We start from the raw sequence: 23996 nt of genomic DNA, 5'->3' as shown, positions 1-23996 counted from the left end.
TTAAATCCCTGGTCAAAACACCTGTGGGGGTGGACGGTCATGCCCGAAGGAATTCATCACAGGAGGGCACATGACAGGCTCTCTTAGCTACAAAGACTGGCCAAGAGAGCAGCGTCTTTTTCTTCAAGTTTTCATTTAAAGTCCAGCTAGTTAACATACGGTGTAATGTTAGTTTCAGGTGTACAATAGAGCGATTCAACACGTCCATACAACACCTGGTGATCATCACGATGTACTCCTTAAGCCCCATCACCTGTTTAGCCCAACCCCCACCCACCTCCCCTCCGGTAACCATCAGTTTGTTCTCTCCGCAAAGAGTAAAAGAGCAGCTTCTTCATGCCTGAGTGGAGGGAGGGGCAGAGGGAGAGAGAATCTCTAGCAGATTCCCCACTGGACACGGAACCCAACGCGGGGCTCAGTCTCACGAACCTGATATCATGACCTGAGCCAAAATCAAGAGTCGGATGCTTAAAGGGACCGGCAACAGAAGCCCAGTCGTACAGAACAGGCCAACACAGGTGGAAGGGAAGTGTGCATTGCACGTCAAAAGTGCTGCCCCTGGTGGCCATTAGAATACCCAGCATGAGGCCCCAGAGCACTGGACCTTGAGTCTGTGGATGACTTTATCTTCTGGTAAAGTCTGTGGACTCTACCTTCTGGGACTGAGCCCCTGGCTTCTGGGCAAGGGAAACAGGAGAGCCCAGCCACTGAGTCCGAGGGAGAGCAATAAGGATGGTCCTCTCTGTGGTCCTTGACCTTGCTCAGAGGAATGAGGGGGAGGCTGCCAGCAGCATATGGTTGTGCTTCTAAAGCGAGAACAGCCTGCTCTCCCCGGAGGGCTCTAGAAAAGCTTTATAGAAGGTGGCAGCTAAAGGAAAAGTGGGGAGGGGAGAACGGTGTCACACAGGAGGGAATGGCCGGAGCCACCCGAGTGCATGATGTGTCCAGACAGAGTGAGCAGAGCCTCGCTCTCCCGCAGGCCCGGCAGAAAGCGGTGTTGGGGCCAGACCATAAACCCGTTTTGTCCTGCCCCACGCTAAGAAACGTGGATCCCGTAAGTGAAAGGCAGCCAGTGAGGATCTGTCAGCAAAGAACCCACAAGCCTAAATCTGTGTTCTCTGGTGAGGACGAGGATGATTGGCTCAGAAGATGCAAGGATAAAATTTGGGCAACAGTGGGGCGCGTGGGTGGCTCAGTAGATCCAGGGAGAGTCTGACTCTGGGTTCAGAGTCCTGAAATCTAGCCCCGCCCACCCCCCTGGGGGGCTGGGCTCCTTGCTCAGCGGGGAGTCTCCTTGGGATTCTCTCCCTCTGCCCCTCCCCCCAGCTCCTGCGTGTGCATGCACACTCTTTAAATAAATTACTTTAATTTAAAAAAATATAGGCAACAGAACCTGTCAGGAGTGATGACAGCCCAACGAATACATCGAGATAAGGCTAAAGAAAGAAAAAGTGCAGAAAAACAGCTGACTTAGCCGCATTTGGGAGTTTTCCTTCATAATATTATCAGACCATTCTCGGGAAGAGTCACCTTCCAAAATTTTCGTCCAACCAAAAATGTAATGTTTCAAAATGTTTCTGCTTTGAGTGATTGAGGCAGACATAACTCTGTTTTGGTCATCAAGACCTGGCCACGAGATTAATTAAATTTGCTCTTTGTAAGCAAAATGAAACAGTCCAGTCAGTAATATTTAGCCTTCTTCCCCCAGCACCCCCACCTGCCTGCACCCTACTAGACTGGATCTTAAGAGTAAAGCAAGTGAAAGTTTCAACCTACTGACTGACAATCCCCGGGCGGGGGTGGGGGTAAACAGTGGGATGCGGGGACTGTTCCAAATGGACAGGAACCTGAAGGAAGCCCGGTGAGGACGGAGCCTTTAAGTCCTCCCGTTGGTGATGCTCTGCGATCCGGTGTGAGCCCCGCAATCGCCCTCTAAGAGGACAAGACGGGTGTCCTAGTGCCAGCAAGCCAAGGCCCAAGGGAAGTCACTAACAGTGCCACGGGCCATCAAACGCGTTTGTGCTGAGGGGGGAACCACAGAACTTTGGGGGGAAGCAGAGGAAGACCATGTCCTTGTCCGTCACCGGACCCCAGACTGCGCTCAGAGAGTGTGATTTTATGTCTCAGGGCAATGGAAGGAACTTCAGCACAGCTGAGGTTCCCAGCTTGGACAAAAGATTGGATAAAGGTGCCATTAACTGAGAAGGTAGGAAGATGAGGAAGAGGGAGGGGTTGGAACAGCAGAAGACTTCAGCTGTGAAAGTCTTAGGTTTGAGGTGCTGGTGAGTCACCCAGAGAGAGGTGTCAGAAGGCAGGTGGAAGCATGGAATCAAAGCTCAGGAAGTAGGTGGGGTTGGAGATAAAGAAGGGGTTCGAGCCCTGAGGCCCTCTGAATGAATTTGCCGGAGGAATACACACTCAGACTGCTCAGGTGATAAAGCCCTGGAGAAACACCGAAGTTTAAGGGGAAGGTAGGAGACAAGAATGTTTTGTTTTATCTCTTTGGTAAGTAACATAAACATTGTTTGCTTAATGACTCACCGACACAGTCAAATCCAATTAAATAATGGAGCAACCAAGCCGATCACTCCCAACCTGGGAGGTACAGGATAGTGTTTCCAGAATTTTCATAGCAGAGCGTGTGTTACCCAAGTATCTGGGTAAAGGTAGAAAGAGATGATTTTCAAGGCTGGATGTGGAAAGACTGATCTTCTCTGCCATGTCCTCTCTTTGACAGATGTTGGTATAAGTCAGTGAAATGGGTTAGTTAATTTTGTCTTAATGTTGCATTTGTAGAGAGTAAGTTTACTACCCAAATTCTAGGAGCCAAAGTATTCCGCGGACTGTCTCACTCTTATCTCGCTCTTTCTTTCCTCAGACACAGATTGTTTTCTCCAAAGCACCAGAAGCCTGGTATCTGAAGGCAAAGCTAGATGGGCAAGCAAAAGACTATACAAGTTAGTGAACAATAAAAACAGTTGTGTTTATCAACCACTCTTCTGCATGGTGAGATTTACTTTGTATTGCATTAGGATAGTAAGTAGGAGTATGCTTACCGCAATGTGCCTACAGCTTTGCTGGGGAGGGACTTAGAGCTGACAATTCATTCTTTAAGAAAGCCTGCGCCCCTGGGTGGCTCAGTGGTTTAAGCCGCTGCCTTCGGCTCGGGTCATGATCTCAGGGTCCTGGGATCGGGTCCCGCATCGGGCTCTCTGCTCGGCAGGGAACCTGCTTCCCTATCTCTCTCTCTCTCTGGCTGCCTCTCCATCTACTTGTGATTTCTCTCTGTCAAATTAATAAATAAAATCTTTAAAAAAAAAAAAAAAAGAAAGCCTGCACCCAGGTTGCTTCGGGGGCACAGTGTGAGCCTCTGATTCTTGGAGTCTTCCTTCTTAATTTCCTGCTGCTGTGGCAGCTAAGGGGAAGCTGCAACATTAGTTACAAATTTGGTAAGAAAGTAGCAGTTTTTTGTTGTAACCCTGATTCAACTCCTCCCCGCCTTCACTTTCAGAAGTCTGGCATATAAATGAAGAATGTTTGCTGCAAAATAGAGCTCTTTGTATACAAGGTGTGTGTGTGTGTGTGCGCGCGCGTGTGCACTTGCGCTGGCACGCGCACATGGCAAGTCAAAACCCAAGGCAAGTAACTTCACGCATCACCTTTTATGGCAGGTTTGGGAACATTTCTCATCTTTTCTTTCCCCTCCCTGTAGGTGCCTCCGGGGGAGAGGTTTTCTGCTTAAATTGACTCTCACTTTCAGGTGTGCCTTTACATGCCCTGTTTGCAGCCTGCGCCTCTCAACACAGCCTTGCAAGTCCCGGTGAGTCTTCTCTTCTCTCTCCCTGACATGTTGGCAGTTTGGGGATTAAGTGAAGGTATCAGCAAATTCAGGATTTTTTGTGTATGAGGGGAACTAGCGTACAGTGTAGTATATCAGAGCATGGAGTGTACTTATTACCTTCACAGAATGATAATCAGATAACATGTATACACAAGACATGTACACACGGTACAATATCCAATGGGAAAAATGGGTGTTTAGCGGCGAGTGGGGTGCAGCCAATGCCTTGAGCTTTTCTGTTCTTTAAAGGAAGCTTCGAATGATGCAATGTTCAGCTGCACAATTTAAATTGTGTATTAGGTGAATAGTTATTTTTACCATGGCGCTATAACTTGGGACAGTTGGGAAAACATTCCAATTGTGTAGAACTAACCATATCTTCAAAATGCATTGTTAATATCTTAGGTATGTACAAGTAGTCAGTTTTGAGGAATGTATGGTGTATCCTGTAATTTAAGGGAAAGAGAGCTTTATAGCTTCATGTTCTGCATTCCTCACTGCGACACAATTTAAGGCAGCACAGTCGAAATATATAATGATTCCTGATGTAATGTGGGAGGGAAAAAATGTGTTACACAGATAAGGGAAAGATTTCTATGAGAACTGTCATTTTCAAATGTGTAAAATAACCCATTTAAAATGTGTGCTGGAAAAAGAATTAAGGACTAGTACAAATATGTGGATTATAATTGTCCCCGTGTTAAAAATTACTGTGCAGTTTGCAGAAGGAAACCTGTAGAAAGGGTGTTTCCCACTCACTCTTTGCACCGGTGGGTCTGCCTAGGGCAGTGTTTGGACACTCCTGGGCAGCTTGACATTAAATGCCCCTGGTGTCCCCATCTGTTGCCTCCACATCGTTTTGACAAAAAAAAGAGACGAAACTCTTTGACAAGCTGCCACCTTGAGCACGGCCTTCCAGTACAGGCAGATGAGATAATGGTAATTGTTAGTAAATTAAAATAGATTAGTAATGCTGGGAAATTAGTTATTGTCAATTTCACGTACTTCACCGTTTATTGCGACGTTTACCGTTTACTATAGTTTGGGACCAGGGTCCTCTAGCAGCATTCACTAAACCATCACCAAAATGCATCCAGTGCCTTTGTAAATATATTTACATGCTCTTTCTGCAAATAAGGGGTGATATATATTTTTCTTCATTCCAATTACTTTTACAAATATCACTTAAACTCACCAGTGACTTTAGCACGAAGGAAATTGCATGTGGCCTTTGGGAAGCTTCGCAAAGGTCAGGTCTGGTACAGCAAGCAGAAAAGCAGCACCAATGACGCTGAAAGCCTGCTGAAGGAAGGTATGGGGAACATGACCGCCGCGCCCGAAAATGTGCTCTGTACAGCCGTGTATTTCACAGTGACTGGGTGATTTTCAGAAATCAGACTTTGTGAAAGTTAATAGACTCTATAACATTCATCTAGCTTGGGACTTAGATCATCTCAAATGGGAAACAGAAAACTGGGAGCAGGACCAGACCTAAGAAGCTTATGGAAATGAAGGGTGTGGTGACAAGAGCCTGACCAAGGACACTATTGATATTTGGAGCTGGATAATCCTTCCTTAGGGGGATGGGGCTGCTCTGTGCACTGTAGAAGACTCTCCAGCCTTGACCCTGGCCTCCGTCCACTAGATGTCAGTAGCTACCTCTGCCCAGTGTGGCAGTCACAAATGTCCTCAGACCTTGTGTTCTCTGGTGGGCAAAAGGATCCTGAGAACTCGCTGTGCACAGGAGAAGCAGGAAAGCTGACTTGGGCCTCAGCCTTTCCAGCGTAATCCCAGGGATCAGCCATCATCCACCTTCGCTGAGAAGGAAGGAGTTTCTATTTCAGGAGGTAGGATGGAGTGAGGGAAGATAGAAGGAATGAATTGGTTAACAGGATGCCAAGAACCCATTGCAAAGTGACACAGAGAAACAAGAAAATGGGAGATGATTGAAGTCCCTTTGGCACATTTTGTTGGACATTTCAGGGAGAATATTTTTAGTAGCCTAAATTCATCAGAATTAACTCTCCTCTTCGTAGCCTGGGCCTCAGGGATTTCAGAGATAGCTGGGTTAAAGGATTTAAAACCCCAATGTTGGCCTTCCTTTGGGACCACTCCCACTACTCCCCTGGAGGAAAGGAAGCCTGGGACCCCAGCCCATTTTCTACCCAACACGCCACTGGGCCCTGTAGATCCCCACATGTGGAGGTTTCCACCCCAGGCCAGTTCTTTTGACCTGAAAAGTTCTGAATCACATCCTGTGGAGGATTTATGATTGTTTCCCTAAGCAAAGTTCTAGATCAATTCTAAATGGAGACAAGGACTGGGAATGGCTGAGCTCCTTTAGAGTTTCTTCCAGCTGTGATATGAAAACAAAATTGGGAGTGTGGATCGTGGTTACATCTGTAGCCCCAAGTAGATCTCCCAAGTGCCTCTTGTTACAGGATTTAAACCTTTAGGTTTAAAGACACCTCTAGATTCACACTGGGACTCTGGAAAGCAAAGACCTATGGAAACATGGAGAACGTCAGAAACTAGAAGCCACAGAATATTAGGTGGAGGGAAAGAGGCAGAGAAAGGGCCTCATCAGGGAACACCCAGGACTGGCACTGGTCATGGGGATCGTGAAAACAAGGCCAAAGCAGCCCCAGCAGGGATGGGCCCCGCCCAGGGCACAGTCAAGGCCTTCAAGTCAGGACAGATGAGGTGAAGTTCGTAAGAGAGAGACAGTAATAAAAATCAAGCTGCAAGTCTACATATGCAGTTGGCATATGTGTTGACAAATATGTTTGGTATTTTTCTCCATACCTCTGGGGACAAGAAGATGATAGTTGGCTTTCAAGTGCTTACAGCCTATGAGGAACATTTAGATGAGGTCATAACATTTGTTTAAGAAACAGAGTGTTTTTCTACGATTATGCACTTATCCCAAAGAAATGAAAAGATGTACATTCATATAAAAATTTTTCAATGTTCATAGCAGCATTCTTCATGATAGCCAAAAAGTAGAGAAAAACATCCATGAACTGATGAATGGCTAAACAAAGTGGTATATCCATATAATGGAATATTATTCAGCAATAAAAAGGGATTGCTGTGCATATAGCAGCTACAATGTGGGTGAACCTTGAAAATATTCTGCTCACTAGAAGCCAGTCACAAAAGACCATATGTTGCATGATTTCATTTACATGAAGTATCCAGAACAGGCAAATCCACAGAGAGAGCAAATAGAATAATGGTTTCCAGGGGCTTTAGGAAGAGGCGGATGGCAGGGCGGGGAGGGGGTGGTTAATGCCAAGAGTATGGGATTTCTTACCGGGGTAAGGAAAATGTTCTCAAGTTAGCGAGTGGTGATGGCTACACAACTCTGAAAAACTAAAAGCCACTGTAAGGGTGAATTTTATGATACATGAATCATCTTAGTCAAGACGTTACCAAAAACTAAAGAGCAGAATATACTTTATGCCTTAAAAGAGGTCATAAGTGCTGTGGAGATGAGGGTACCCCCACTCAGAGAGACCTCATATAGGAAGGACCTCATATAGGAGGGAAAGAAAGCGAACTCTCGTTTTTTTCTGTTTTCTCCCTGGAAGCTCATTAATAATATCAAAATCTGCCAGTCGAATGGGAAGAACCACTTTGGGATATAGAGAACCAGAAAAAGAAGGCCTTCATGGAGCAAGCTCTAAGATGAGCAGGCACATTCGGACGGGGACGTCTAGCTGAGGCAGAGCTCAGTGAAGGGTGCCCACTCTGTCTCCCCAGTACCACAGCCTGGACCTGCAGTGCCTTAAGTGGGGGACCCGCCCCCCAGCCAGGCAGATAGTGGGGAATGCACGCGGCACAAATTAGGTTCTCGTGCGGTGTTACAGCTGTTCCCAGGAGCAGCAGCAGCTCTGGTCTTCAGCCTTTAGACCCAGGAGTTACTGATGAGCAGTGGTTCTCAAACTTGGGCATACCTCAGCCTCCTCTGGAGGGCTTTGTAAAAGCCTACAGTGCTGGGCCCCATCCCTAGACTTTCTGAATCGGTGGGTCTGTGCCGGGGCCTGATCATTTGCAGGGGACGCTGATGCCACTGATCCAGGAGGGTGACCGACATTGGAGAATTTGCCCAGACCAAAGGGCATCCCAAGGACACTGGGATGAACTGGTCCCGTTGTTAAAGCCACGGGCCACACATCGAGAACAACTGTTTAAGGAGAGGAGATCAAATTTAGATTGGGAAGCCTGAGAGAAAGGGATCAAGGATGACCCTCAACTTTCTGGTCTAAGTAAGTTGGGTCACGGTAACCCTCAGCAGCTCCCACACTTCCCTATTTATTGGAATGACCTAGAATGTGGACACGCTGACAGCTGGGTCCCACTCCAGCCATTCCGACTGAGCATCCATAGCTTAAAAATCTCCCCGGGTGTATACAATGGAATATTACTCAGCCTTAGAAAGGAAGGAAAATCTGACATGTGCCACAACATGGGTGAACACTGGAAGTGGTATACTAAGTGAAATGAGCCAGTCACAAAAAGACAGACACTGTGTACTTGTCCCTGTATGAGGTACTTGGAGTAGTCAGATCATGGCGGCAGAAACCGGATCGGTGGTTGCCAGGGGCTGCAGGACAGGAGAGTGACGAGCTCTTTCACGGGTCCACAGTTTCTGTTTTGCTAGATGGAGAGAGTTCTGGGGATTGGCTTGCCCCAAAACGGGAATGTATTTAACCACTTTCCAAATGATTAAGATGGTAGATTTTAAGTTATGCATACTGTATCAGAAAATAAATGAGTCTTTTTAAAAAGAAGTGATGAAAAAATAATCTTCCTGGGGGTGTCTGAGCTGCCACGGCCAGGGCTGTGGAGGTGGTCAGCCGGCAGGGGAACTGGCGATAAGCCTTGGAATTCTGCACCGAGGAGCTGGTGATATGTGTTGAGCAATTATGAGTAAGGGAATTGTACCTATTTTAGTCTAGTTTCGGTTCCCCTTCCAGTTCTCTCTCCTTTGGGGCAGGTTGGGCTGGAATCCGGCAGATGAGTGCTGCAAAGTTCACTTGCTTGTATCATGATCTTTGCTGCTGCTTAAAGATACTTAGGAAACTGACAAAATTCCCAGGAGTTCATTTGCATCACAGATGTGTGATGAACGGTGATACTGAGAAAGATTTGTCCCCCCCAAGTGCTCTGCCAAAGGCATCCCTTGCTTTTCTTTTTTCCTTTTCTTTTTTAAAATTTAAATTCAATTAATTAACTTATAACATATTATTCATTTCAGGGGTCCAGGTCTGGGATTCATCAGTCTTATGTAACACCCAGAGCTCATTACAACACATAGCATCCCCACCTTATCAATCAATAACCCCATCCCCACCCCCTCCCCTCCAGCAACCCTCCGTTTGTTTCCTGTGATTAAGAATCTTTTATGGGGGGCACCTGGGTGGCTCAGTGGGTTAAGCCTCTGCCTTCAGCTCGGGTCATGATCTCAGGGTCCTGGATCAAGCCCCGCATCAGGCTCTCTGCTCAGTGGGAAGCCTTCTTCCTCCCCTCTCTCTCTGCCTGCCTCTCTGCCTACTTGTGATCAATCTCTCTGTCAAATAAATAAATAAAATCTTTAAAAAAAAAAAAAAAGTATCTCTTACGGTTGTATCTCCAAAGGCATTCCCTTCACACAAGCTTTTTGCTCCTGCGGTCAACCCAGCAGCAGGTCTTCTCCTTCCTCTCTAAACCTGGGTAGTTAGAATTGTGCCCTCCGCATCCCTCCCACCTTCCCAGGGGAGGGAGACTTTAGCCCACGGTCTGTAACTGGGAACAGTGTTTCAGTTTGGAATCTGCACCATGAGTGGATTCCCCCCTGGAGAGAAGCAGGGACGCTGGGGTATTTCCTGCGTAATTTCCACGGCTTTCAGCAACCCCGAGCCTGGGTCATTTCAAGCCCTGAACTGTAGGCTCTTCACACGCATCATGATCTCACCGAGCTTAATTTCTCTGGTTATGGAGAAGAAAACCTGCACACTTCACTTGTGCTGCCCATTCTTGTTGGAAGGATAACCACATTGTTAATCGTCCTGCATCTGACAGAATGAAGCACGGGCTGGGGTTCTGAATCCAGGACAACGTCAGGGCGGAGGATTTCACAGTATCAAGAGTGAAGCTGAGGGAGGAGCCCAAGCCACACGCCCTGACTGGGGAAAAAGTGACAAGAAGGCGTGCCACCCAGGAAAAGCACTCGGGTTTTCCCGTACAGAAGGGATCTCCTGAAGGCTCCATTCGGGATTCCTCTGGAGGTCTTGACAAGGTTTTCTACGCAGGGAGCCGTCCAGAATCGCAGGCTTGTATGAGGGATAGGACCCATCTTCAGCTGGAGATGCTGCGGAGGGCAGTGCTTCCCAGTGACTCATCTCAGGACGTCGGGAGGTCCAAGGGAAGCCCAGGCTGGGGGAAGAGCTTGGGTCACAGAAGGGAATTCCCCTAAAATCAGGCATTTAAACAAAAGACTTCATAAGGAGGCTGGCACTTGAGTGTAGGAGGGTGGCATTCAAGGCAAAGCGAAGAGCGAGAGAGGAGGGTTCGGAGAGCGGAAAGCCCGGCACATCAGGTTAGCGGGACTCAGAGCATGGGCAGTGGGAGGAACACAAAGAATTCGCTAGGAAAAGCCTCAAAAGATGGAAGCACAAAATTAATTCTCGCCTGTAAATACATGGAAAAGCATTTTTATACTCACTACTACCTAAATAGAAACATTAAAACAATGACCATGAGGTAGAATTGTTTGCTCTTTAAATGGACAGATCTTTAAAAATTCCTAATACTCCGTGTTGGGAAGGTCACAAGTGAGCAGCTGTTCTCATGGGCTGTAGGGGAGAGAGTGCACTGGGACGAAATGTCCACACGGCACGTTGGCAGTATCAGCTTTATACACACACGTGCTACATACATGTAGTAGGTATGTACGCACGCCTGTATGTACTCTTGACTTACACACGTATATGTTTGCGTGCACACGGACACCCAAACCACACATGCTCTTTGATCCATCCTTCCCACTCCACTTAATATATCCTGGGGAAAACTCAGGATGTGAAGAAAGATTTAGCAAAAACACCTACAACAGGAAAATACTAGAAACAAAGCACACATCGACCAAGAGGAGATTCGTTAAATTCTGGTTCCTGCCTTCAGAGGAATACTCTCCAGTAATTTAAAAATACTGGTGCAGGAGAGCATTTTACCTTCTCTCCTCCCAACCCCGCCAGGCTGGTATTTGCCCATTTCTATCAGGCTTCCCCACAGAGTGACTTGGGGGCTTCCTCCATCCAGAGGGACATAGCTGAATCTGCAAACGGGGATACAGGTTTGGTCTATGGAAGCCCCCAGGTGATCCTGTTGTCCCTCACTAGGCTGAAAAATTACTGATGTAAAATTATATTTGCTGGCACAGAGAGATGTCTGGGATGCGTTGATTGAAACAAGCATACAGTATGTTACCATTTTTTAAAAATTCTTATGTGAAAGGGAAGCACTATGGAAAAACACATAGCAAGATATTAACCGCTGTCTCTGGGTGGTAGTACTTCGGATAATAATTCCTTCACTTTGCCTGTCTGATTTTTCTACTTTTTCAAGAATGAGTATATCTTGATTGCATAATTTAAAAAAAAATTTTCTAAACAATAAAAGGGCAAAAATAGGTTAAAATAAAAATATACAAAGGAAATCATATTTGTTTCATATTAGCTCCTACAAACTATTGTATTCTTTGAATTCAAGAAAATAGAAAACAAATATTGGGTAAAAATTACTCCTACTTTTAAAGAAATTGGACAATGTAGATATTTTGTGCCCCTAAAGAATTGTCAAATTTTCAAATCATTCAAAATTGATGGCAATTATTGATTCTGTCAGTGACTGACTTTAACCTCTTTTCTTTTTTTTTTTTTAACCTAGCAAAACTGAATTTAATCGGCTCCTGACAAAAGAATGCAATTTCAACTGGTCTTTTTTTTGCACCTTGGTGAGTATTAGTGGTCAAAATCCATTTTCTACTTTTACTAAATTGTTCTGAAATATTTAGTAAAGATTTTTAAAAACATATCCACCTCTTTTTTTCTGTTCTGTTTGCTCTCGTGGCTCTTCTGTTGCATGACTGCCACCAGTAACTAGAAAATTCCACTCTAACCTGTTACTCACACATAGCTATTTCAACAAACTTTAATGGAATATTACTATCAGCAGATAAGTAAGATACTGAGGAAAGTAAAAATACTTTAGATTCTTTACAAGTAGAATGCATTTTAATTTTTAAATAGAGGCCCATTTGAATGTAGCACTTGTCCCAGTAATGAGGTCTTGTGAAGAATTCACAGGCAAAATTCCCTCTTCTGAGTAAGCAGCAGCAGCTTTCCACTGAAGGGCCAAATCCTCCACGCCTCTGCCATCTTTAATAAACTGAGAATAATTTACATTAGTCATAGAGAGGATGTTTCCAACAATTACGCTCTTTGATCCTGACTTTTCTGTAACAGCTTTGCTTCTAGTTACTAAGTGCTAACCAAATTGCTTAGAATCTTCTCTTCAAAGATTCATGCTGAATTTCTTCATGGCAGCGATGAAGAATCTCATGTTTCAATGTTGCTATTCCCAAACCCGGAGGCAATCTCCCAGTTAGATTTGCTGGTGGTAGAGGAAAGAAGAACAGCTCGAAGAAGGAAATGCTCATGGGTTCTCTGTTGGAAATTCTCTGCCTTGGGGAGATGAGCCACAAATTGCTGGGAGCAGAGACTTTTACACTGCCTCTCCCCCAGGACAATGACATTTAGGTCTGGCCTCAGACGGTCAGAAAAGAGCTGTTTCCCTCTACATCTGCCTCGGGTGCTCTTTTTGCGGCTAAACTCGTGTGCAAAATCAGAAGCAAGTACTGAGGATCGCTGAACCTCCATATAGGATGGCTTCCCCACAACTTGCCAAAATCCTAAACCACAGCACGGTTGCTCAGAGACCCCTTCTCCATCAGGAGACCTTTCTCTAGGATGAAAGATCTTCAAAACCAAATTAGCTCGGGCAGAGAAGGACCCCGTGGTGCGTGGCTGGCTTAGTTGTGGGGAACGTGTCGCTCTTGATTTTGGGGTTATAAGTTTGAGCCCCACGTTGGGTGTAGAAATTACTTTAAAAAAAAGTCTTGAGGGGGCTCCTGGGTGTCTCCGTGGGTTAAAGCCTCTGCCTTCAGCTCAGATCATGAGCTGAGGATCCCGGGATCCCAGGATCCCAGGATCGAGCCCCACATCGGGCTTTCTGGTTGGCAGGGAGCCTATTTCCTTCTCTCTCTCTCTGCCTGCCTCTCTGCCTAATTGTGATCTCTGTCTGTCAAATAAATAAATAAAATCTTTAAAAAAAAAAAATCTTGAGAAAGAAAAGACCTCACTACAGTAGATCCTGGGTTTCCAACTATAAGCTTACCCTGATCTAACCCAAATCTCTAGGGTTGCCTGTAGTCAAACTACGAACCATATCATCAGCTTGGGCATTTTCTGGTTTGTAGTTCAACCATAGGCATTTCTATAAGAACTGGAGCCTGTTAAAGCGCTTAGTCTTGCCTTCTGACTAAGGAAGATTCAGAGAAAGAATCCTAATATGCGCATTGACCAGATTTTAGGAACTAGAAACAAAGTACAGAACTTACCTAACACACATTCTTTGTAAATTTTCTTACCCAAAGTAAGTAATGTGTGTGTGTATATTTACAGCCTGTAAACTCCAACGTGAACTCTAAAGTATATGAAAACATCCCACGTGTTTAAGAAAATGAGAACAACATACAAAATGAGAGATATATAATAACTGTTATTTCTACAAAATGATGCTTTATGGAGCTGTGTATTTTCTTTAAATGACCAGGTCTCCTCTAAGTTCATATTTAACCAGATCCTATCTTCAAAATGCATGTTGTTTTGAGGAATGCATTGATTCTCTAAAGACATAAGGATCTTTATTCTCTGAATCAATTCCAACCTGTTGCTAATGGGATAATCTGGCAGTTGAAAATTTCAACTCAGGAAGGGTATTGCTAAGGCTCTCTCTGTTCAGGCATGAAGCTTTAACTGCTTATGCTGCTAGCTACTTTTTGCCAAGTATTTGAGGCCGGAAATTCATATTCGCATTTAGACTATTACAAGAATAATAGTTCAATTTCCCTAAGTCCTGGGATACTTTTATTTCTGAAAAGTACACATCTGATCAAAACAAGTTAGGCCAAGTCAAGTTATAAAAACATGTTAAACCTCTAAGGCAGCAATTCCAATAAAAGAATTCAGGACGGAACTTGTCTAGAAGAATAAATCCCTGGAAGGGAAGTCTTAGCTAATCCACACATAACAGCATTAGCAGAGATTTTTAAATCTGACCTTGTCTTTAAAAGCCTCTATCTTTGGGAGTCCAAACTTCTGATTGGTAATTTATCCTACAGATAAAAGGAGATCTGGGTTTGGATTATTGGGTGAATAAAAGGAAAAAAAAAATCCATGTTAACCAACCTGGGATCATTTATTATACAATGAAACAAAAGTATGCAACAGTGCTAACTTTTTGCACGTATCTATCTTCAAGAAGGAGAAAGCACCGTTGTGTCTTTGCTTTGGAATCAGAGTAATCTTTGCAATGAAAGTGAAGACAGAAAATTCCTTGTCCAAAGGGGGATCTGGTAACCTGCATGGAAGGAGACATTATGTGTCATATTCTTAGCTATAGAACTGTGATCTGTGTATTAATGTCTGATAATAATCACAAAATGACCAGATGAAAAGAATAGTTTATATGGGAAATGTGGACCTAAGAGAAAGAAAACACTACTTTTCAATAGCTTCTATTTTTGGTGGAAAAGAAACCCCTGCAATGGATTTTGCAATGCAAAACAAGACCATAAAAAAATTCTTATTGTTTTACAGTTGAGAAAGCTGGAGAGAAACCAAGCTTATTGCACAGTATGGGAATGATTTTCCATTTTATACCCATCCCTCTCCTGTCTGCTGGAATCAGGGCTTGACATAAATCTCTGTGTCTCAAGGGAAAAGTATAGAAGAGCAGTTAGAATAGGCCGTGTATGTGCATATTATTGTAGAGTGTACAGTTTACTTGATTTACCGTCCAGAGGCTGATGGGGTGATTTTGAAGGGGCAGAGGATTCTGTGGGCTTTTGTACTTTTTATTTTGAGATTATTACCGGTTCTCATGCAGTTGTATGAAATAATAGAGAGAGAGCCTTATGCCTTTCACCTAGTTTCCCACAATGGTAACCCCCCCCATCCCACCCCCCCACGCTCCCCCCATGAAGAAATTGACAATGAAATTTACAGTGTTATAGTCAGGTGACCTTATTCAGATTGTATCAGTTTTACCCCCACTCATGTGTGTGTATTAAATTCTGTGCAGTTTTGTTTGCATGACGATCACTGAAGATTCTGAACAGCTCCACTACCCTCAAGGAGCCCTAGTATGACCCTTTTCTGTCCACACCCTCCTCCCTACCTCCCTAATCCCTGATAACCACAAATCTGTTCTCCATCTCTATAATTCTGACTTTCAAGAAAGGGAGCCATGCAGTGCATAACCTTTTAATTGGCTTTTTTCATTCAGTATAATTTGCAAAATTTTCATTTTGATGAGGTCCAATTTATCGATTTTTCCTTGGACAGATTGTGCTCTTGTCAATCCTAAAAATCTTCACCTAGTCCTAAGTCTCAGAGACTTTCTCCCATGTGTTATAGTTTTATAGCTTTACAGTTTTATATGCTACACTGAAGTCCAGGCCCATTTTGTGTTAATATTTGTATAAGGTGCAAGGTATTGGTTACAGTTCATTTCCTTGCCTGTGGGTGTCCCGTTCCTCCAGCCCTATTTGTTGAAAGGCTAGCCTTCCTCCTTTGAACTGCCTTGGTACCTCAAAAATCAGTTGGGCATTTTTGCGTGGGTCTGGAACTCCATCTCTCACAATATCCCAAAGGGGCATGATTTGTTCCATGGTGAGTCCAAACCCAGCAATCCAGGTTATAAAGGGGGTCCGTTGAGTTTACCTGTTTTAAGAGAAAGTTGTTTCCCAAGGATTTCTTAAATTCTCTGATTGACTTTGTACAGGTTGGAACAATAAGTATAAGAGGCTAGATTAAGATCTTCCTTCCTGGTGTCTATGCACATTATTGTCATAATGTGCATAACTAGAAATTATAAAATTTCTAGTACGTACAGGCTGTCTCAAGGTAGGTTTCCTCCATGCAGAGCCTGAGACAGGGATTTATGTGTCCGTGATTTAGTGAGGGAAGACTCTGAGGAATAAGAGTGAGGAGGTGGGAGCAGGACATGGTTCCAGCGGGAATGGGGCTTCAACCTCCTCCATGAAAGGTTCTGAGCACAAACCGCACCATGGAGTTGCCCCCAGCTGGAGCTAGTGGTGCCAGCCTTATGAATTGTGTCCATCGGTCACTGGCTATGGGCTGGCCCAGGTGGAGTCATGAACACAGATGGTAAACCTGGCAGGCTAAGAGATTTCCATTAGGCCAAGGGCACAACAGCATCAATTTTTATTTTAAAAATAAATAGGACTCTTAACTTTCCAACTTAACCGGTTGCTTCTTTAAGCCCTTTGCTACCCTTAGACTGCCTTGTATGCAACGTGTCTGTTGTGTTCAAGGGTTGTTCAGTTACACGAAAGCCCACGATGAATGCAAAAGGGGCTCCTGTCACCCCACCACCGGTGATCTCCTGGTGGGTCGCAGTGCACAGCTCACGGCTTCTTCTACCTGCGGATTGGACGGAGCCCAGAAATACTGCATCCTCAGCTACCTCGAGGTGGGTGGGTCCTAGTTTATTTGTGAAGATATTATTCTGTTGATGACATGGGTTTTTCCAAGTGTATCAGGGACGGGAGTAGCCCGGCAACATGAAAGAAGGACACATCCCCCTTTCCTGGACATCAGAGGCACAGGCGAAACGATTCCAAGTCCAGGAGCCCTGGACTGATCAGGAAATAGGGAAGATCTGCTTCTTCTCTTTCTTTTTACCTTTGGGATTAGACAGAAAAGCCTCCTTGGTTCAGTCTTTGAAGGCAATTGCGATACAATGTACTGTTCTTCGTAGTGACTCCTGGAGAGTAAATTTAGTTGACGGATCAGTGAAGAGCCAAGATTCCTCAGGGTCTCAAGGCCATTAGGCTGAATGTGAGTTCTCATTGTCCTGCCTCAGGGATGGGGGTGGTTGTAAGGACATCAAATTGATGGCATGCCAGCCTTGCAATGCCACTTGGAAATTGTCTTGTCTAAAGGCCAAAAGATTCCAATATGAACATATTTTCATGCCTTTTTTGCCCCTCAAAGACAAGTTTTATAAAAGGACCAGCTGCTTCATGGTCGTTTCCTTCTCCATGCTCTGGAAGGAGTTCGAGCATCCAAGGTCATCTGAGTATCCTACCTGCCGAGTAGCCTGGGGCCATCACGTCAACCCTCTATTTAAGAGGATGTGCAGGAAGGAAGTTGGACATAAGCCTAATGTTGGTGGCCCAGGCTTTTCCATGTATTGTTCATTGAAAGCAACTCCTGGAGGTCTCTGGGAAATGCTTTGTATTCTAATTGGTTTCTAGTAAAAGAGGATGATTATAAATAAGTGGAGACAATACCTGAGTGCTTAGCACTGTTCTAAGTTTGGGAGGGACATGTGTCAGAAAGCAGAGTCTCTCCATGTGCAAGGAAATGACACAATAGAAGTTTTGTTCAACTCTAGGCCAGGTGGGATGGATGGCCCTTCCAGTGACTTCACTAATTCCAGGCCCTCTGGCCAAAGAAGTGGTTCTCAACTCTAGTATTAGAAACGCTCCATCTCTGACATCACCCATCTTGTTCTCCATCCACTGGCATTTTGCTGACTGTTGCCATAGCCAACTCATGACATACTCTGAAAATAATTAGGTTGTGGTACTCCTATCTTTCAAAGTCACACCACCAAAAGTAGAAGTAAATCAGATTTCAGGGTTTCTTTTGTCTCAAGAATGCCAGGCATCTTAAAATCTTAGAGCTGGGAAAAAAAATCTCAGAATGTCTTCAAGCCGACCAAGTGTTCTGGATAGGGCTACAAAGATGACCTTCTTAAACATTTGTGCAACACAGAAGGTGGTTCTTATCCCCGTCAATTATCTAACAAATTATTACCAAGCAAAACATTTTTCTTGGAAGCTTCAAGTCAACATTGACCCACAGTGTTACCCAGGTTGGGACTCCCCCTTTTGGTTAACTGCAACTAAGCAGCCCATGTAGCCAGTCCATCAAAGACTAGGTTTCTAAAAATATTTACAGAATAAGCTCCCAAATTAAACATTTTCTCCCAGTTATTTCCGTAGTATTATTGGAAATCTTTTGAAGTCTTGACATCTTTTGATGGAATCATAGGGTTTCTGCTGCTCTTTCAGAACTGGTCTGGGGCAAGACCCCCCCATATGCAGAGTAGGTCTCATTTCCATTGCTCCTTAATTTCCAAAAGGCATTTAGGTGTTTTTTGTAAGTATAAGGCTTATCATGGTCAGTTATTCTAAAGAGATTATATGGCTCTCTTTAAAGGCTGGTTTACTTTGACAGATGTTAGCTAAAATAGTCATCAAAATCACCGTGCATTTGGTCAACAAGTTTTATTGAGCATCTCCTTTGTGCCAGACATTGTTCTGGGTAAAGAGGATACAACCTTATATAAAACAAAGTCCTTGCCTTCATTCAACTTAAATTCTAATGATGGAGACAGACAATAATCCAACAACTATCTAATCAGTATCAAGTAATGATAAGGGCTTAGGAAATATCACAAAGCAGAGGAAGAAACAAACAGTGGCAGAGGCCCTAAGGGTAGGGAGATGGTGGTATTTTAGGCAGACATCTCTCTGAGATGAGGGAAGTTAAACAGAGCCCCCAAAGAAGGGAAGGAGCGAGAGATGGGACTATTTGAGAGCTGGAGAAGAGGGGAGCCGAGAGCAGCTTGTGTCAAGACTGGAGGACAGTTAAGTTCCTGGTGAACTCAAGGAAGATCAAGGAGAGAGTGTAGGTAGAGTTGAGTGAATCTAGGGACAACTCGATTTTTAAATGTGGCTGATAGATGCATTAAATTGGGCAAACTCGAAGGCCAGTATTGACTGTTGTAATCTTTGGAAGTCCATCCCAAGTTAAGGAGTTCCAGTTCACTAGTAAGACCTTCTAGTCTGCAAGACAAGGGGGCAGGCCTCCCTATTACAAGTTCAGTGAGAGTCTTTTACAAAATCCACATGATTTTACAAAACCCATGATGTAGAGGTTTTGGTGACCGCAGGTTTTTCTGCCAAAAACTATGTCTGAGAGAGAAAGGAGCATGGTTGCTGAAAACCTGGTGGCCAAGTGTTCCATTAATTTCTTGCCACATAGTCTTTTTCTAACTAAAGAAAGTAATCCCTACTCAAAGACGGTATCCTATTTCTCTATAGTTTAACGTAACCTCCAGGTCATCCACCTCTTCTGTAGGACAAAAATTAGCAAATTTGTGAAAGACAAATTTATGTGGAACTACGAATTTGCATTTTTACCTCAAATATATCAACCTATAAAATTTCTGGGTCATATTTTTATTGCATCTGTCATTGTTGTTAAGTACCTATTGATGGAAACATTGATGTCTTGTTATTTCCTCTGCTCTTTATTTTTAGTCATATTGAAAGACAAATATAGCAAGTACAGCTTGTTTTTAAATTCAGATCAACAATAAGTCATTATGACTCTTTATTTGTGATCTAAATGATGGTCTTTTCCAGGGGGAGCAAAAATGTTTCATCTGCGACTCGAGATTTCCGTACGACCCCTACTCCCCATCCCTCAGCCACACCATTGAGAACGTAATTACCAGTTTTGAACCGGAGAGAGGAAGGAAATGGTGGCAATCTGAGAATGGTACGACTGAGTTCCTTTGCAGTTTTTCATTTCTCTATATTTTTAATAAGATGTCTTTTGCGCTATATGATCAGAACAATTTCACAGCCAGGAGCCCTGTTGGAATGGAACCGTCTCTACGCAGAGTGTAAGACCGCAAGACCGCGTGTAAGAACAGACGGGATTTTCATTTCAGGAAAGGTTATTTTCCTCCAGAGAACTCAGTGTATTTTAAGCATCTAAGTCCGAGTGCTTCACTCTTTCCATGTGCGGGAAGAAATTACCTGTGCATCCTTTTGTTTCTTGTGGAAAAACAAAACAGAACAAAACAGGACACTTGCAAGGTGCTGGTAAATGCAGGCTAATATAAAACACGCTGGTGTACGTGGAATTAAGGTTGCCCCGGGGGGAAATCTGAGGGTTAGCACCGCGTACTTTTTCCTTCTGCAGCACATGCAGGGAGAGAGAAAAAGAACATTTCATTTCTTGCTGGGAGCCAAATATTTTCATATAAAAGTTGAATTGAAAGGATAGTTGGTACTAACTGAAGGTCTTTCCTTTCCTGGATCGGTGCCCTTTCTGGTTCGTGAACGATTGTGGTAGTTAGGCTTCTGTCGGCCCTCACTGTCCCCACTTCCGAGGTGCCCCGATCAGGACTGGATGGGGATTCCTCACGTCCCACCCAGCCTTGGGCCTTACGTGCTGGAGTGGGTGTAGGCCAGCTCCCTCATGCACGGCTCCTCTTTAACCCATCTGGGATCCTCAGCCCACAAATAATTCCACTTGCCACATCTCTATACGTTGTACTGGGGCCACAGTCCCCCATCCTCTTCCGACGCCCAAGCATATTTCTCACAGTGGATCTTAGGCCGTTGGGGATTATGGGAATAATCATACTGTGTAGGATGATAATATATAGGGCAAACATAATATGAGGCTCTTATTCTATACCATCCATCGGGCAAGCAGGGGATTGGTGTCTACTAAAATGCCAGCTCATTTGGGATCCCAGTTACTCATCTCTAGCTGAGCTCTCCTTAGTGCATGGACTGGCTTTGCCACAGCCGCCTGCCTTCACTGATGCCGTTTTTGCTGAACAGCTTTTTTGTTGTTGTTGTTCTTGAGAGAGAGAGAGTGTGTGTGCGCACAAGCAGGGCGTTGAGAAGCAGAGGGAGAAGCAGACTTCCGCTGAGCAGGGAGCCTGATGTGGGTCTCGATCTCAGGACTCTGGGACTGTGAGCTGAGCCGAAGGCAGATGCTCAACAGACTGAGCCACCCAGGCATCCTGCTTAACAGCTGTTTTAAACCACGTGTCCAGCATCTGTCCGCATCTCCTCATGGAGGGAGCGCCCCTCTGACGAGGTTTGCATAGAACAAGTGTTCTCAGCCAAGAACTTGGAGAGGGGAAAGGAGATCTCCTTTCTAGAAAGGGTGAGGCGCCCTTGACCCAGAGCCAGGAATGGGGCTGCCCTCTGAGCAGCAAGCCCTCCCGCGTCATTCACCCCCAAAGAGAATGGCCTCCCGTTCTCTACAGCCCAGTTACTGCTCTCTGGGCTCTGTTGTTCTGTCCTGGAGCCCCTCGCCACGTGTGCTCCAGGGCACTTAGGACACGGCTGACCGGAAGGGAAATGTGCTCACAGTGTAAAACCACTCCAGATTTCTAAGACTTCATTTGGAAAAAAAAAAAGAAGCATTGTTAATAGTTAACAGAGAGCATTATTAATTTTTTCAAAAATGTTGACCGCATGTTGAAATGAGGCTGCTTTTGATATATTGGGTGCAATCCATTAAAATTAGTTTCACCTGCTTATTTGTACTTTTTGACGTGTGGCTGCTAGAAGATCTTAAATGACACGTGTGACTTCGTGTGACTTCTATTCCCACAGGATGGGGCTGCTCTGGAGCAATCAGGGCTTCTGTTAGGTCCGGAGTGGGGCTGGTCCTCCATGTCCAGGCTGCAGGTCCAGGGCCGCTGACTCTCTCAGGGCAGAGTCCCGGCCGGGCTACCTCTCTTCCTCGGTCCCGGGGGAGCCGCAGAGCCTTGCTCCAAGGGGAACAGGTCAGCTCTGTTCTGGGCTCAGTGACAATGAAACTAGGCCAAGGGATCCTTCAGCAGCTGCTGAAAGAATAAGGGGTGTCGCTTTTACCCGGCTCTGGCTTGCTCGCTCCCAGTTACGCACACATGAGTTCAAGGACATGCGTTCCCACCTTCCACCTATGGGGACCGTCCCGGAAGTCCCTTGCACGAATGTAATCCTGCCATTATAACATGAATGTGGCGCACGGTCCCGGTAAACCCTATGTTGCTCTCAAATAGACCTTCTCCTGTGCATGGAGTGTTATGGGAAATCATCGGAGGAGACTGGGAAAGAGTGTGGATCCCCAGCTATGTGATTTCAATGGGTTTTACTAGGGGCAAGCCACAGGGGGGATTAATGTGATTAATAGGGGTCTCTCGAAATCACTCATTTTCTTCTTTCTGGATTTTTCTTTAGGTGTTGATCATGTCAGCATCAGATTGGACCTGGAGGCATTATTTCAGTTCAGCCACCTCATTCTGACCTTCAAGGTACAGATGTGTGAGCTTGCTGCCCCCTCTATCTACCTATCAGATGTGGTCTTGCCTGGGAGTGCACTTCCTTGCTTCCTGGCAGAGCACAGAGGGCTTTGTAAATCTCTACTGAAGCTTTGTCATTTGGGTTTTGGTTCCTGAGCGGAAAACAGAACAAAAAGAACAAAAAACAGAACAACAACAACCACAAAAACCCAAAACCCCACTGTTCATTAGTTAATCACTTAGATGGTCAACAGAAGAAAGAAAGAAAGAGAGAAATCTTACAAGATAGAGCAGAAAGGAAAACTCCAAGCCCTGGGGTGATAGGGACTGCAAGAAATGGAAAAATATATTTAAGGAGAAAAAGGCAGGAAGTGGAGATTATTTAAGGAAATCCAGAAAGGTTGTGATAAAAGAGGCAGAAAAATGAAAGGGTCTTTACGAAGGATAGTTAGATGCCAGAGAAATCCTGGGCTGCAGTCATTCCCAAATCATTCATCAAAATTCTAATTCTGTCATCTGGCCAGAAGCAGAATAAAGGTAATAAAAAATGAAAATAAATTAAAAATGAAATTTTAAAAAGCCCTGCAAGTGTCTGCCCTCAAAGGGCTCAAAGTCCAATCAAGGATACGAACATACATAGAGATTTAAAATCATAATACAAAAATGGTGAGTGCGGGAACTGACTGTGTTCAGAATGCTGGTGGGATCCTTGAGGAGATGAACTCTGCACTTAGGAATCGGAATCAGTCTCCTGGTAGGTGTTGGAGGGGTTTGCCGAGAAAAGTGTTCTCGTCAAAGAAAACCACATGTCAATAAATCGCTGTAAAGTATCAATCACATTGGTTTTTTAAAATCGACAGGCTCTCTCGTCTTCAATGAATAATTCACACGGCCTGTACACATCTTTAAAATAGAACCAGATTCAAGGCCAAGTATATGCTCATGAAAGCTTACCCCTGATTGGAAAGAGATTTCTGTATGTTTATTGTATGATAGATTTTCAAAGATACAAATAAAGTTTGAAAAACGGAGACTAGGAAATCTAAAAGTTTGATCTGAAGTGGGTAACGAAATCTGACTTTGTGAAGCATTACGAGTTTACCTCATGTTTTCCTAGACTTTTCGGCCTGCTGCAATGTTAGTCGAACGTTCCGCAGACTATGGACACACCTGGAAAGTACTCAAATATTTTGCGAAAGACTGTGCTGCTTCCTTTCCCAATATCTCTTCGGGCCAGGCCCAGGCAGTGGGAGACCTCGTTTGTGACTCTAAATATTCGGATATCGAACCTTCCACTGGTGGCGAGGTAGCCTTTCCTTTCTTGGATTTCTCTGGTAGAAATGAAACCTTTTTTTAGCTCCTGTGGTTCATTTAAATGAAAACAACTTAGGTAGTGTTTACTGAAATAGAACTCAAGCTGTTGTTTTTTTGTTTTTTAAGAATGAAGGTGTCTAAATTGAACTCAGATAAATAGCAATTACCTTATAGGAAATAACTCTGCACAGGGCATCTGGGTGCTCAGTTGGTTGAGCTCTGACTTTTGATCTCAGCTCAGGTCTTGATCTCAGGGTCATGAGTTCAAGCCCCTTGTCTACTTAAGAAAGGAAAGGAAAATAATTCTGCAAGAGGGCCCAGCTGAGGGTGAGTGGGGACTGAGACCCAGGCTGGGCACCAGGGCACAGGGCCCACAGAG

The 23996-nt window shown here is 44.5% G+C and overlaps 1 protein-coding gene across 4 annotated transcripts in view; it reads left to right on the top strand.

The window, feature by feature from the left end:
- Positions 1 to 3540: 3540 nt before the first annotated feature.
- The window catches only part of LAMB4 (laminin subunit beta 4), a 97599-nt gene continuing 77143 nt past the window's right edge, over positions 3541 to 23996 (top strand). For 2 of the 4 annotated variants that reach the window (XR_004277116.1, XM_032306026.1), the window contains exons 1-7: positions 3541 to 3568; positions 3713 to 3820; positions 11774 to 11840; positions 16506 to 16663; positions 19632 to 19767; positions 22242 to 22315; positions 23421 to 23609. Coding sequence is in view for 3 of the 4 variants with exons in the window: in XM_032306026.1 (XP_032161917.1) it covers positions 11807 to 11840; positions 16506 to 16663; positions 19632 to 19767; positions 22242 to 22315; positions 23421 to 23609 (591 nt within the window). In the remaining variant the exon portion in view is untranslated. The other 2 variants (XM_032306027.1, XM_032306028.1) reach the window with 2 other exon arrangements.

The sequence above is a fragment of the Mustela erminea genome, chromosome 11 (assembly GCF_009829155.1).
Source record: "Mustela erminea isolate mMusErm1 chromosome 11, mMusErm1.Pri, whole genome shotgun sequence".
Taxonomy (NCBI): Eukaryota; Metazoa; Chordata; class Mammalia; order Carnivora; family Mustelidae; genus Mustela; species Mustela erminea.
This window is presented reverse-complemented; position numbering and strand designations above follow the sequence as displayed.